The 15,650-nt window shown below is 38.7% G+C and overlaps 3 protein-coding genes across 3 annotated transcripts; 2 read left to right on the forward strand and 1 right to left on the reverse strand.

The window, feature by feature from the left end:
• The first annotated feature begins 70 nt into the window (after nt 1-70).
• On the forward strand, nt 71-5,873 carry LOC103456017 (nuclear pore complex protein NUP85). The gene is made up of 18 exons (XM_008395641.4): nt 71-740; nt 881-983; nt 1,085-1,195; nt 1,313-1,396; nt 1,887-1,958; nt 2,099-2,155; nt 2,387-2,506; nt 2,605-2,805; nt 2,996-3,106; nt 3,205-3,242; nt 3,445-3,601; nt 4,153-4,254; nt 4,394-4,450; nt 4,608-4,754; nt 4,856-4,926; nt 5,001-5,088; nt 5,193-5,249; nt 5,457-5,873. The coding sequence occupies exons 1-18, from the start codon at nt 337-339 to the stop codon at nt 5,649-5,651; spliced, it is 2,175 nt and encodes a 724-aa protein (XP_008393863.2). The 5' UTR covers nt 71-336; the 3' UTR covers nt 5,652-5,873.
• A 161-nt stretch (nt 5,874-6,034) lies between these two features.
• LOC103456018 (protein unc-13 homolog) lies at nt 6,035-10,683 on the reverse strand. The gene is made up of 5 exons (XM_008395642.4): nt 9,991-10,683; nt 8,746-9,612; nt 7,922-8,377; nt 7,548-7,737; nt 6,035-7,459 (listed from the first exon to the last, which is right to left on the reverse strand). The coding sequence occupies exons 1-5, from the start codon at nt 10,543-10,545 to the stop codon at nt 6,522-6,524; spliced, it is 3,006 nt and encodes a 1,001-aa protein (XP_008393864.3). The 5' UTR covers nt 10,546-10,683; the 3' UTR covers nt 6,035-6,521.
• Nucleotides 10,684-13,672: 2,989 nt separating this feature from the next.
• On the forward strand, nt 13,673-15,315 carry LOC103400190 (uncharacterized). Its single transcript, XM_029093314.1, has 2 exons — nt 13,673-14,880; nt 15,246-15,315. Exons 1-2 carry the CDS (start codon nt 13,673-13,675, stop codon nt 15,313-15,315), a joined length of 1,278 nt encoding a protein of 425 aa, XP_028949147.1.
• Nucleotides 15,316-15,650: the final 335 nt, after the last annotated feature.

Here is a 15,650-nt window from a genome sequence, read left to right on the forward strand (position 1 = left end):
ATTTATCTGTTGCCAAACATACCAAATTGTAAACGGGAGGATTCAAAGGAACTGAGCCTACTCATCAAATGATTCGGACTATTGAAATTTAATTCAACAGCTACAATTATTATAACTTTTAAGGATCCTCTGTTTATAATCGTTGGATCAAATTTCAATGATCCGGATCATTTTACGAGTAGCTCAGTTGAGGGGATCCGGTTCCCAAATTGCTCATTCCGTCTTTAACTTTCACCGCTACGCGCGTTTTGACTCTCCCTCTAGTTTCTCCCCCTCACAAAACCTCTCCCAAAACCCTAAATCCCATTCACTCCCCACTCCCATCTCTGGCACAAAATGCCCGGCGTCGCCTATGACTCCGGCGACACGCCCGGCGCATTAGGCTCCAATGACACCGCTATGGTCCCATACTCGCCGGAGATCCGGCAACCCGTCGTGTACTCACTTCACCACGGCCTCAACCCTCCGATCGCTCGCCTCTCCATCTCGTGGTCCCGGGGCAACACTCTGCGTGTGTCAGTTCTCCGTCCGCCTTCCGGCGAAGACTCCGAAAAGGATGAAGTTGGCGGGAAAGTGGTGGAGGTGAGGCTTAGTAATGGAGACGGCGAAAATGGCGATGCGAACTGGCGGAGGATCGCTTACGGTTCTGTGCCGCCGTTCGCCCTACTACAGAGCCGGAGGAGCTCGGTTGCGAGCTTATCGAAGGTGTCAATGGGTCCGTCGTTGTACAACATTGATTGGTAATAGAAATTTTGATTAGTCTGTTTGGTTGCTGAGAAAAAAGTATACAAAAATCTGCAAAATATCTAATTTAGTTTCTTTGGATTCTTCAATTCTCCCCAAATTATGAAATGTGACTCCTTTGAGAAAAATATATTAGGTGGGAGTATGTGATGGAGTATAGCAAGGACATAAATTCACTTCTTGGTAGCTCTAAGTCGCTTCCTAATCCAGTGATCGAAGACCCGAAAATGGTTTTAAGGGTAAATTCGAGTAATTTCATGTGGTTTTTTATACGATCTTCCTTTTCCGAATTACAACTACAAACATAATTGTTAGGTCTAATTCCAAAAAGTTAATGTAGAAAGTTGAGGAGCCTACTGCTTTAAAAGCTGCGTGGGAGTTGATGGAGATATTTTATGCAGACAAACAATCTCAACCATGGTTACCCGAACGGCTTGTTGATTGGCTGGCGGTAATGATCTTGTTCTCTTCCCTTTATTTGTTTATTAGTTCTTACACCATAATTTCAGCTGTTGCTTTATGATGGTCACAAGTCACAACTTGATGCTATGCTTGTGTTTCATGGCAGGATCACGATAGTCTACTTTCCAGCACACAGCCAACAGTCCATTCGAAGCTTGTGGATTTTCAAAATGAACTTGTTAGGTTACAGGTTTGACCTGTCCTGTTCCAGTTTCAATCAAATCTTTTCATCTTTCTTTTGGAATTTCATTAGCGTTCATGATTCCTTAGCTGGCTCTGAAACACTTCTTGGAGTCTTACTGAGGTCTATAACGGGAACACAACAGAACTCAACTATGGCTGTTTTTAATTTCTAGCTAAGTTTTTGGAACCTATTTATGTTACCCTGCTTGTTCTCTTCATCCATAGGACCATATGCCGCTGATAGTTACTTTATGGATTCTTTCTCTTGTTACACTAGCTTGTTATGTGGTCCTGTCAATTAAAATTATTTTGTGAATGTGATTTCTTTTTTATATAATAAAGCCTAGTAATCGATATAGTAGCTTTCTTTTGATTTTAATGTAGTTGGTGTAAAAATTTTGTTGATGAAGTTCCACCTCTGTGGGTTATGTCTGGTCAATTTGTCACACACTGGTTCATAAAGATATTGGAGAATTTGATTAGATTTGTTTCCGCAGGTTATTGAGGACGATCCTAAATATTGGGAAGTATTATCATCGGCATTGTCAGTTGGCTGGATTGAGATTGTGGTTTGTAGTCTTAAGGACCCTCTCCCTTTTCTTCTATATTACTTTTTGTTTTATTGCTCGAGTTTTCTGTCTTCTGAATTGTTAAATAGTTCCATTTCCAAGTTATGAAAGACTGATAGATGCTGTTTGATTTTGTGCAGGTGAAAATGTTGCGGTTACATGGATCTTATCAACTCCATCAGCTTGGAAAACGTGAGGTAAATATATTGAACACGGAATAGGTGGTTTATAATATATTATGATGTTCCTGCTACCTCCTTTTAACTTTCCATTTGTTCAAGTTCTGTGCTAATTGTTCCGTGAATCTTTTCCATATCTGGCCACAGATCACCATATTCGTGTTCTAATGCTCCATGTAAATTTGTATTGTGTACTTTATGGATTTAGCACTGAAACAACTGATGCCTGTCCTGTGTGTAACTAAATAGACAGAGAATGGACTTGTAGAGACAGTTTCCGTCCTTATTTCAAAGATGCCACGCATGCGTCCTGAAGTAGAAGATGGAAAGTTAGGTGAATGCTTCAAAGCAAAGCCAGATTTTATCAAGGTGTGTTTGAGCCTGTAAAAACTTAGTGTTTTTTTTCTATTCTTGCTTTTTTTTTCACCCTACTGTAATTTGTAACTTTAAACATCCTTGTTGCCTAGGCATGGGAGAAATGGAGAGCGCAAATTACTAAACTTGACTGCAGTGCGTACTGGCGTCAGTGTGATCACCGTCAAACCCGGGAGGGGTTGAAAAATATGATACAAATTATGCTTGGAAACACTGACAATCTCTGCAACGTAACTTGCCATTGGATAGAGCTGTTTGTTTCTCACTTTCTATATGTCAGACCATTCACAGTGGTAAATGCCCAATTACAATATCCTTGTTTGAATAGTTCTAATTACAGGATCGTAATTAAAATTTCCTAATATGATGTAATTCAAGACTCTGGATAGATTGTGAGCTATGTACCTGTCATCTCTTTTTAATACATTCTTATGTCTAGCAGCTGGACTATAGTTGAAAACTAATTCCTTTTCTAAAAATCAGGGTCTTGAAAGCATGCATAGCCTAGCCCAGAAGTGCATGCAGTTAAAACCAATGTCTAGTTCCCATGGGTTGATAGCAATTCTTCTTGGAATCCTAGGGGAAAATACCGAGGTAAGTAGTTTGGACTAGACACTAATAGTGTACCAATCTATTTATTTTGTCCATGTTTTTCTTCTACTGAAACCTTTGGGTGTTTGGAAATGGTACAGGTTGTCCTAGCAGAATGCTCAAGAGCATTTGGGCCTTGGTGAGCTTCTATGTTCTCTTGTAACTGCGTGTATTTCAGCATTTGGTCCAGAGAGGCTGTATAATGTTCAATCATTCCCCAATTCCCCCCAACCCACCAATTTTTAAAAGTTTAAATGGCTTGTGAGATTAAAAAAGATTGAATGTGCTACTACTTTGTTATTGAAATTCATGTAGATGTAACTCTTCATTATTTGAAATAGGATGGTTGCCCATGCCATTGAGTTGTTGACCACTGGGAGCGATGAAGCAGAACTTCTTCTACAGGAAGAACGCGATAGCTTGGGGGGAATTAGTATAGCAGAATTACATCGACTTGTCTATGCTCAAGTCCTATCGTCACATCCATTGACTTGGCAAGTGAGTGCAGATGAGATAATTCTAGATTGTTTTTGTTATGAGTATTGCAGTACTTGATTCATGATCCTGTGCTTTTCCAATTTTCATAGACAAATTAGCATATACAATTGTGCGCCGAAGGCAAAGTTTTTTTTGCTATTACAGTATTTGATTAGGAATCCATGATAATAATTAATACATAAAATGTATGTTACTTTTTTGAGAGAACCACTCTTATGTTTTGCTCAACGCAATGTGTATGAACTTTTTCTAATGCTCTACAAGCACATGATTTTTCAAACCATGTTGGTCATTCAAACTGTTTCTACAATGTTTGATTCTAGGAGGCTTACTGTTGTGATTGTATTCAGTCCTCTCAGTCGAATCAAACTTATAGGCATATAAAATTTCTAGTCTTGCACATTGCGATTGATGATTTCTTGATCACTATCAGTTGAAGTGCTTATCAAGTTTCTGTTACAGTTTCTCTTTGTTTCTTATGACATTGAGTTGGTAAAACTCACAGTGCACGTACTAAATATGTTGATGGTTTGATGTTCTCATGTTTGCAGATTGCTCCAATTTACTTGACATCTTGCACGAAGCAGGGAATGGCTTTGTTAGAGATTCTATTGTATAAGCTGCCAATTCAACATAATGAAACGCTACTTAAGGTGATAGGCAAAGTTTTAGAGCCAAAGTTTATTGTTACTAGCCATTACACATGGTTCTTTTTCCTGGATTGTCGATCTTTTCTTTGTGTATACTTGTGGCTGATAGAAAAAATAACATTATTTTGAACTTGTTGTGCAGAATATAGAGATATGCCGTCTTTATGAACTTGACACTGTTAGTTCAAACATTATGAAGGTATGTTTAAATTTGGAAGGATTGTCTTTTATGTTCATGAAAAATTATTGTCAGATTATGTACTTTGTACGAGAAATCGGATATAGGAAATAGTAACCACTTGCATGATCTAGTGTATAGACTGGTACTTTGTGTTTAAAAGGTTCTCAGTTTTTAGATTGCTGGGGTGTACCATTGGAAGCATGGTAGGAAAGGTGCTGGAGTTTTTTGGCTTCAACAAGCCCGAGATGAAGTTCGTCTTAGCAGGATTGCTCAGCAATTGTTTGATTCTGTTGGAAAGTCGATATCTGATGAAAGTTTCAAGGTAAAATATTATTTGTTTGCACACAACGTGAAATATTGATATTAGAACAAAAACCAGTTTCATTTTAGAAGCGACTCATTGGTTATCGTTTGTGCATACAGCAATGGGAAGGCTTGATTGAATTGTTGGGTTCTGAATCCAAGGCTACAGGGGGTCTCGACTTTCTGCACAAGTATGAGTTTTGTCTTTTGCATTTTCATAATTATCCTCCAGATTTTCACACATACAACATTTGGTGTGCTGTAGGTATAGGGATTTCAAAAAGTCCCTTAAGCAAGTTTATGATGGAAAAACTACTGATGCTGCTCGGCAAGCTGTAGAATCTTTGATATCGGTTAGTGTGCAACTTTTATGTGACTGGTCCATTCGTTGCGTGGGATATATAGTTTTCAAGGCTTGAAGTGTCTCGTAACTTTTTTTTTCCTTAATGAATTGCAGCTTATGAAAAACCCATCTACGCCCCAGCGCTTTTGGCTGCCTCTTCTGCATGACTCGGTAAGACATACGATATTGTTGCTAATCTGGATTTGGACATAAACTTCATATAGTATGAGTTAGCGGGTGAAGGGCAACATTTTCTTTACTTTTGCATCAATTTATGTGTAACGAAAAGCATCTTTTAGATTAATTAAACGCTTGGTCGCATTGATACACTTTCGTAAAAACATGATCTCTCACTGCATTTCAATTACTTTTGTGCAGTTAAAGCTGCTTAACTGGCCGGACCGGCCTCTGCTAGATGTGTCTCAGACAACCCTCCTGTTGAATAAACTGCAAGAGTTGTCCATGGCTAAGCTCCGTCCTGACTTTATCGAGGCAGACTTACCACCGCAAGCCCTCGTTTCTGTACGGTTAGCTCTTGCTGCAAATCTCGGCCGTGCCACCTTGGAGGAGTAAAGAAAATGTTTGTTTCTCCGGCAGCTCTGAGATGTTGACGTCAACATGTTAAACTGCTGTAATAGATGTTGTCTACTTTTGATATTTACCATCACATCTTCGCCAAGACAAAGTTTCAGCAAAACTCGAGGCCTGGTAGTTTCTTGCAGACATTCCCCGAAACATGCGTCTTTGTAAATTTGCGATATAATTTTAGAGTAAAAGTTGGGATTGCAGAAAGAATTATCTCAGGGCAGTGATTTTCACGCTCTCGTCTTCCGTTTTTGTCTCTGAAATTTAAAAATGGAGTCCGTAGTACGAAAAATCACTTCCCTTTTGGTCGTCGTATCCATATCCAGCCGATATGGAATCAAGTGTCTAATCAACTTTTAGGGATCCATAAATTGTCAACAACCTCACTTATATTACATTCTGATAAATATTATACGACCAACAAAACGATGCTGTTCTCTATACCAACAAGCAAACCAACAAACAACTGACAAATATATAACATCGAACATTCGGGGGTAAGAAAAATGCTGTGCAGTAGAGCATTTATAAAGAATAACATCAATCGCATTATATAAGCCTCTAAACGATGCAAATGAATGGAAAAAAAAGAATAATCGACCTCCAGAAGTCTGCGTCCTTCTCAACTCTTCTGCTCTCCAATCTTCGTGTCTTTGCAAACTGCTGGATTTATACCAAACTCTCGTGAACTTACTATACACGACCACTGCCAAGGGCAAATGCGAGCATCTCAGCCCGGTGATCATCACTTAATACACTTACAATCATTGTCTGCGCTTCCTAGAATTTTCTGCAAGACAATGCCCTCCAAAAGGCCATCCCGCGGTTATCTTTCCATGTACCATCCTCGCGTTAACTTTACAGTTTCTTGGGCAGATTATAGGTCTTCTTCAAAAACTTGGTAGCTGATTCATCATTCCTGTAGCACAACACGCGAAGGAGCGTGTTTGGTTCAGTTGGGTTCCACTGCCCAGATGTTGGCGGCAACGGGAGTCTGGACCTGGCGGACGAGCCATATGACTCCAAGGTCACCCGTCTAAACCGTTCGACGAGGCTATCAGTGTCTGTTCTGAAAAGGGGAAGCACACTTCTCACCGTTGTTGAAAACTTGTCTATCAATTCAGAAGGCAAGCCATCCCCATTGGCCCAGAATAGATCCTTGAGGGCTTTGAAATCGTCCTCTATTATTTGGGAATCCTGCTGGGAGAATGCACGAGAGGGGCCTCCAGCAAGCAAAACCAGCAAGAATCCATCAAATGACGCTCTCATTATGTCAGTTATAATCCGTGTACGAACTCTTTCATGCACAGTATTGGATATTATGAGTAAGTTCTTCTCCAGCCCGTCAAGAAAAGCGTCTATTCTACAAGAGGACGGTTCCCCAACATACAAACCATCCCACAGAACATGACTTAGGTCATGGAAGATCATTTTATAAGCCACTGCCTCACAAAGCTGTTGGATTGCTTCCACACAAGCTGCTGGCGTGAGTTCAAACTTTTTCCCCAGTCCATTTGAGAAGTCTTCTACATTAGCAGATTCTGAATTTCTGAGATGAGTAATAATCCGTTTCTCCAGAACCTCCAACTCACTCCGGATTCTTTGCAACGTATTTATACGAGCACACATCTGAGGTATCCCAAAGGAGTTATCCCCATTATTGAGTGTTGCAACCTGAGAGTTCCTCTTTTGAGGAACTGGCGATTTTTCTTTCTTTTTGCCAAAGCCTTGGAATTTTGATCCTATGGTACATCTGGTCAATGCCGGCATAGTGGGAACAAACGTATTGCGAGATCCTGCACAACAGAATGAACAATATTGGTTATCACAAAAAGAACATACCTTAGTCCACATACAAATAACTTGAGTTACGAAATTATTTACCACATCCAGATTTTGCCTTGGTTACGTAATACTGAAGACATCTATCAAGGCCAGTCATCAAGTCAGGAAGCAATGCAGGATGCATAGGTATTGGCAGCTGAAAGAATGCTTCCAGAGTTTCATCAAGGATTCGCAAAACTTCAACGGCAGATGGGGCATATCCATCTTCGTTTGCTTGTGGGTTCCATACCTGAAACATTGCAATGTAAAAGGTTATCTTTTGGAAAGATTCAGCAGTCACACGTAATGAGCAAAAATAACGAATGAAAAAGCCTAACATTAAAAGAAAATGCAAAGGAGTGTTCCAGATACAAGACCAAAAAATTGTATAAACATTTGATACAGACTAACAGATGAATATAGTTAGTGCACACCTCTTGTTGTAGATTCCTATCAATCCATTCTTTCAATCTGTCCACTCTTGTCTTAATCCACACTTTCACCAGATTCGCAATTGCAGTTTCAGCCTCGTAAGGAGGCATCTCACGAATTATTGCCTTGCCACCGTCATCACTATCTACAGAGTCTAGAACTGCTATAAGCACAAGATCTTTCTCCAGCTTATCTGCGGCTCTCAAAACTTGTACAGCATCTGGTGTCAACTCCGCTATACCGGATATGAATTGTTTAATCTCATTCGCATAGCAAGCGTGAAGGGTTGCCACAGCCACCCCGGCAGCAAAAGGATGCCATCTCTTCAATATTGGACTGAACACCTCTTTCTCCTTAACTGCCAGCTCACCAACGTCCTTTGCAAGGATGGCCAGAACAGGAAGGGGATTTGGCTGGTGTCTTGATGCTCTCCTGCTTGAATCTGCCTTTTCCATTCTCTGCCATATAAGTAAACAAATAATTTCTTGTCAGATAAAAAAATATACGGATGTCAATTATCATGTATATTTTCTAACTATTGTTTTTGTTCCTTTCAGGCCTTTCACAAAAACAGTCTACTGTTATGTCGTATGCATGATATGCCTTAAGCAAGCAATGCATACTCCGTATATTAGGCCTTTATTTTGGGATACATTGACAAAGCATCAACACCATGCAAGTTGTTGGATTCCAAATCCCACTTTAGTATCCATGCTGCGGACATCAAATGATACCATAAAACCAAAACGGATATGATATTCGTTGCATTTTCCCTCTTATTGAAGGAAGGAAAGGGGGGAATCAGTGGCAGATACTGAGGACTTGCCTGAGCAAAAGCAGTGCGCAAGGATGATCTGATGTAGGTGTCAATCCTGCTACGGGCAACATCAACTTCATTTTTCCTCCTCCTGCGGTACTCATTTGATATATCTTCAACTAAAATCTTAGCTGCTACTACCCCCAGAGAAACAATGGCCTGCATAGTGTCAATGTTACTGCTATCAAAAGTGTCATGATATGCAAGGAGTCTCTTCTCTGCCCATCCCAATATTGAAGTCAATGTTGAACTCAAGATCTTGCAGTACTCGGAATCCTTTGTTGCCTTTGCATCTTTAGCAACCTCAGCTAGCTGACTATCAGCAGCATACAAGAGGTCCAGTTCTACTTGACCAGTTGCAACAAAACGATGAAATAAAACCCAAGTAAAGCAAAGGTTATGGAGCATCTGGTTCATTCCAAGGATTGACCAGGTCTTCTTAATATGCTCCATTAGCTCGTCAACTTCCTCTATTATAGATGTTTCGTCGTGAAGATCAAAGCAGGCTTCTAGAAGCCTCTCATAAAGCCGGAGATTCAATGGTAACCCATCTGCCCAATGTGATGTATCATAGAGACCATCAGATGACCTAGAAGCAAGAGCCGTAACAGCATTACGAAGAACCTGCAGAGTCTCGTTATTTCTGCCAGTTTCAAAGGGCCTGTCCAATGCCCCATTAATAATTTGACGCAATCTCTGTGCAGCATTATTCGACTTGTCTAGTGGCACGTGGGGATGCAAGAGGAGACCGGCCTCAAGAATTTTGAGGGTTCTTTTCTGCCATGCATCGTATTCTTGCTGGTCAGTGAAATCAGAGGACTTGAGCTGCTGTAACAGCTCCAGTGGCACTACCACCGACTCAATTCGCCTTCCGACCTGCAATGAGTACAACAAACAGAACACTCGATCACTTACAACTCCAATACAAACGACCCTTAAACAAAAGCTCGAAAATACTGCTATAAAACTAAACATTCGGTGTCGCATACCGAGCTCGAAATGAGATTTTGGTTCATTTAACACTGTCAGTTTCATCAGATCAAACTACATTTAGTAAAGAAACAATTTTTGCAATCCAAATTGACCAAACCACTCTCAAATTTGAGCTAAACAATCTCATCACATCATCAGAATTATCAAAAACCAAACATTACCCACTAAAAATAATTCAAAGCAAAATTAACCCTTTCAAAGTCAGATCAACAAAAATCACAAATGAGAAAAGAAAAAAAAAGGGGAAGAAATTGAGCTGACCTGAGAAGCAGAAATCCTGAGCAGAGCTCTCCGGACTCTGGAGTCAGTGGCCTCAGAAATCCCCATTTGGATCCTCATCAGCTCACCCACCGTCATTGCCCGCCTAGGCTTTCCGGGACCCGACCCGGCCCCGGACCCGGCCGACCCAGGACTCTTCTTGGAGCCGGAGCCCGGCGATTTGAGACCCAATGCTTTCTTCATCTTGCTGGCAGCTGTGGAAGTGAGCGATCTCTGCAGCGCGGGGGAGTCGTTGGGGGAGTTGGCGTGTTGGGTCGGCGAGTCAGCGGAGGAGGGTGTGAAAGTCAAGGCCTTTCCGGTGGATGTGCGGCAGGCGGCGACGAAGATCTCGTAGGCGGTGAGTCGGAGGTCCGAGTCGCTGAGTTGGGTCGAGAGCTGGCCGAGCGGGGATGGGAGATCGGTGCCCATTGCGGAAATGGATCTGGTGGGTATGCTGAGTGGTTTGGCGGGTGAGGCGGTGGCTCTGGTGGTTGTGGGGGCGGTGATGCCTCTCTTGGATTGGCCAAGCGAAGAGAGGTCTCTGAAGAGGTGAGCCATTGAGGAAGATACAGGGGAAGAGAAGAGATAGAGTCCAAAGTTTTGGACTTTTTACTTGTACATTTTACTCTCTCTCTCTCTCTCCTCTCTCTTTCTCACACACGTCCCCGAACAGACAGTTTATTTATTAAAAATTTTTTTGTGTGACTTTTTGGGTGATTCAAAAATAAGTTTTTTGATCAAAAAAATAAAAAATAAATATATATATATATATATATTGTGTTTATTTTTATGAAATATTTGTCAACGGTTGCTATTGTGGTAAAAAGTCATGTATTGAATTGATGTCTCAACAAATTCTCAAAATATGAGGAAAGAAATGGCTACATATGAAAATTACCTATATTGTTGTTTGATTGAAACTTTATTTCTCAAATTCATGGTAAATCTATCACCCTGAGACTCGAGACTTAAACGGTGCTAAACAAAAGATTGTAAAACAGAGCACTATATAAATTCTATCTTCTTCTCCTTTTACTATTTCACTGCGGCAATGCTGCTTGTGAAACGAGTGAAATACAGACAAAAAGAGAAGGAGGCGTTGGCCCAAAAGAAAAGTTCATGGGATGTTTTCTCATGTTTTTGTTCCCTTAATTATTATTATTATTTTTCATCGAAAACTAAAAACATTCACAATTTAGAATTGTGATTAATTAAATAATTAATATATAATTCACAAAAGATGAGAGAGGAAGAAGGAGCATGGGAAAGCAACAATCCCTCATGCTTCTGGAACTGGAAAAAGGTCCAAATGAAAGCTGGAACACGCAGGCAAAAGATCGGTGGTCACCGGGTCCACAACTTCCCTTCTGTTTTTTCACTTGTATATATATTTTATTATTATACAAGGATTTTGCTAGGTTCCGTCGTTCTACCACGCTCGTCGGCTAAAATTAATGTGTGTTTGAAATTGTTATTAGAATGATTTAAATCGTTTTTATGAAAGTATTCTTGAAAATAAAATGTAAATGAATCTTAAGAAATTACTTGAATTAAGAAGCACATGTTTGGTGCAAGTCTTTAATCATAAACGTTTTTACCAAAACTTCAGTCAATCATTCAAAAATTACTTTCAAATAAGCCTTTAATGATCATGTACTGCTATACAATTGACCGAAATACTGCACTAATACAAATATCAAGTCGCACTATACTATAGTGTGGTCTCTACAATGCAATTTATAAGTTGTTACAAATTCAAGAATAATAAACTTAATTATATTATTTTATGAAACAAAATTAGCATCTTGGAAGTGACAAAAACTTCTCACCTGTTAATTTCATTAAAAAAAGTGATGCGTTTAGCTTTGAATTGCAACAGTAAATAAACTTCAGAAGTTAAATTGCGACAATTTACGCTACGTGTACCAAAACTTCGTCTGAACTACAAAGACAAGAATCATATCATTTATCGTAAATATTAAAAAAGTTGGATCGATTAAGGGTGAGAGGGTGAGGTTTCAAAAGGTTTAAGAGCGTAATACAGAAACTAGACAAATATTAAATACATACCGATGTCAGCAGCTGATTTTTCAATATATTTAACTATTTCAATCACTCATTTTTCGCAAATTATTATTTATTAACCTCGGCTAGTATTTAATAAATTATTATTTGTAGAGTCAAAGAAAAGATTTACAATGACAGTTGGTCGAATAATTTATATAATATAATATAATTTTATAGAACAAGATTAGTACACAACAGCATGGTTTTGAGAATGCTTACATACTATTTAATCAGTGATTACAAATAATTAATTAAAAAATTATTGTCTTAATTAGTCATGATCACCTGAAGCTTCTGATGTTTGATTCCTTCTTACGTGAACAGTTCCAGTTTCAAGTTCGAAAACCGTCGTCTTAAGACTCCCCCGTCTAAATAGATTTAGTTAACGGATTACAAATACTTAATTTTATTGGCTAATGAGTCCAACCGCTTTTGAAATAATTTCTAAGAAATTGTGTTTACACAAGCGAAAGAGAAACAAGAAAATTGGATTGCAAATTTGAATTTTTATTTCATCTATTACTTAAAAAATAAAAGAATACTACTGATTGAGAAAATGACTCCACAACAAATTAAACTAAATTATGGACTTGCTAATTTATTTATTTTTAGGAACGAGTCCACCATGTTATTATCCGACTCAATTATTGATGTTTTTGTGTGCATGTTCGTAGCATGTGATCGTCGGGTCATGTTTGAGTTTTGTAAGTTTACGCTTTGATATGCATGGCTGTGGAGAGAATGGCATGTCATTGTTTACGAAATTTCTTAAATTCTCTCGAATTCCTGTTATAAACTTCTTTAATGTTCTCATTAAATACAATCGAATTTCTAAGAATTTTAATAAATTATCTTAGATTATCTTTAAAGGAGATGTCAAATCTTAAGTGAAATGTCATGTAATCAATATGATGTTAAATGATTTTATTATGTGGGTCCCATTAATATATAAATTATTGATTTTGAAAATATTTTTAATTGATTTCTTTTTAAAATGAGTCATATAAATATAATTTATAACAAAAAAACATATCGGTTGAAAAAATAAAAAATTTGACATTACCTACATCAGCCATCAAATTAACATTTGACATTTATCTTTTGACATCTCCATTGAAGATGTTCTTAAAATCCTGATTAAAGACACCCCGAATTTCAAATAATCATTTTAAATCTTAATAGAGTACCTCTAAATTTATTAAAAGAATTAAAATTCTCATTAAAATACACCCTCTGCATGTCGAGAAAATTTTCATCAAGTCTGTAACTCATGAGGTACACTATGTGTTATTATATAAATGGCGAAAAGTTTTATTTATAATATATTACTTGTATAATGATACGTGATATACATCATCTGTTTCAGACATGCTCAAAAATCTCTCCTACGTGTCCCTGTCATCGTTGTAAAACGGATGCAACTTGCTTTTATGATTTTATCACCTGACCGTGGACAGATTTTTCAGTATGATCGTCACACGATATGATAAATTATGTGTTTCTATATAAATGATGAGTTATGTGTGTTAAAAGGTTAATAACTTAAAAATTAAAATTTTCACTACTTACTTACGTAAAAACACATAGGCACTCCCGCGCACGTAGGCTTAACAGAGACATGTCTCAGCTAGGCGATGACGAACTAACCCTAATCCTCAATTGGGTCACCGACCCAAAAGACAGACAATCGTTCTCCGAGGTCTGCAAGCAATGGCTGAGAGTGGAGGGCCTGAACCGATCCTCAATTCGTCTTCTCGAACCCGAACATCTCCTCCGAGTCCTACCCAGATTCCCAAATTTACTCCAATTCGAAGCATCAAAGTCCATCGCCGACTCCGACCTCGAACTCATAGCTCGATTCTGTCCCAAAATCGAAGTCATCGACCTCAATTCGAAAACCCCACGTAAGATTTCTGACAAATTTGACGAAGCATTGTTGTTTGATGATTTTGGGAACGACGGTCTGTGCGCTCTGGCACAAGGGTGTCCGAAATTGCGTAAGGTTTCGATCAGAAGGAGGAAGAATGTTGGGAATTTTGGGATCGTTTCGCTTGTGGATTTATCGCATAATTTGACGTATTTGGATTTAGGGTTTTGCAGCTTGGTTTCGGACCCAACCCTAGATGCAATTGGGTCTTCAAATTCGATTATGGTTTTGGGTTTGCAAGGATGTTCGTTGATTACGGATCGCGGGTTAAAGTTTTTGGCAAATGGGTCTTGCTCAAAAACCATGAAAAGGTTGAATCTTGCAGGGTGTGATAGAATCACTGATTTTGGGGTCTCCAATTTGCAGAATATGTGTGGCTTGGTGGAGCTGAATTTGGCGGAATGTGGTCCGAAAATCACTGACTCCGGAGTTGTTTCAATTGCTGCAATTCGATCTCTTAAAAGATTGAACCTGTCTTGGTTGATCAATGTGACAAATCAGACAGTTGTTGCTCTTGCTGAGAATTGCCGGAAGTTGGAGATGCTGGATTTAACCGGTTGTGAATTGGTAAGCGGTGAGGGCATTCTTGCATTTTCGAGTCATGTGTGCTTAGAGACAATTGTTTTCTGTTCTTGCTTCAATGTCAGTGTGTGTGACATTGAAAACTTAGTTCTTCGATGCTCGTCATTGAAGTGCATTGTGCTGGATAAAGGACTGAGAACGTGGATGCAAGAAAGGATTGGCTTTAGTTTGGCGTTGAGAAATGGATGCAGCTTACATCTCTTCTGCTCCTGTGCTCCATGTGTTTGGAAACCTTGCTTATTGACTGTTTGGTGTAAAAGGTTAAGAGAGCTTCTTCGTCATAGTAGAAGTGTTTTTTTGGGAGAAGCACCTGTCAGGTACACTTATTTTTTATGAAAATGACAACATATTTCTAATGGAAGCACTTCTAGCAGAATCACTTTGGCGTTGAAAAATGGATGCAGATAACAACTATTGTGCTCTGCTGCTTCATGGTTTCAGAAACTTGTTCATAGTTTAGTCTCTCTAGAGTTTATTAGCCCTTAACAGTTCAATTTGTCTATAATTTGGTCAATAGAATTTCAGTTTTTCAGCAGATGATTGGATTCCAATTTCTACCAAGTTACCAATGTTAAATTTCAAGGTTTCTGGGACCTTCATTTAGTTCCACATTAACTAGGAGATGGGCTCTGCTTGTTTATGTACAATACGTATTCATAAATATGAAATCTTTGTTTTGCAGACTTATTCTTGCATGTCATGTTTCGCTGAAATTACATGTTTACTTGGATTATGAGAAGGATTCTGTATAGGATCAATCTATTTCTTGTTTTCTAGGTATTGGATGGATTACATGTGTTAAAAGTCGTAGATTGGATAAATTGCAATAGTCATGGGTTAGTAGACGGCGGGAAAATCAGCAATCAAAATAGTTCCAATTCTCGATCCAGATTAGTAAACATGCCAAAAGTTTGTGCTCATTTTGTTTGGAAGAAAAGTAAAGGATGATCGGATAGTTTATACTTTAATTACATAAGCACAATGCAAATTGTCATGAACTATAGAGTTTCATACACGACAAATGAAATTAATGTTAAAAGGTGTCAAAAAATTCGAAACCTCAACTCTGTAAAAATGAATAAAACCA

The sequence above is a fragment of the Malus domestica genome, chromosome 15, assembly GCF_042453785.1.
Source record: "Malus domestica chromosome 15, GDT2T_hap1".
In the NCBI taxonomy this organism is placed as follows: domain Eukaryota; kingdom Viridiplantae; phylum Streptophyta; class Magnoliopsida; order Rosales; family Rosaceae; genus Malus; species Malus domestica.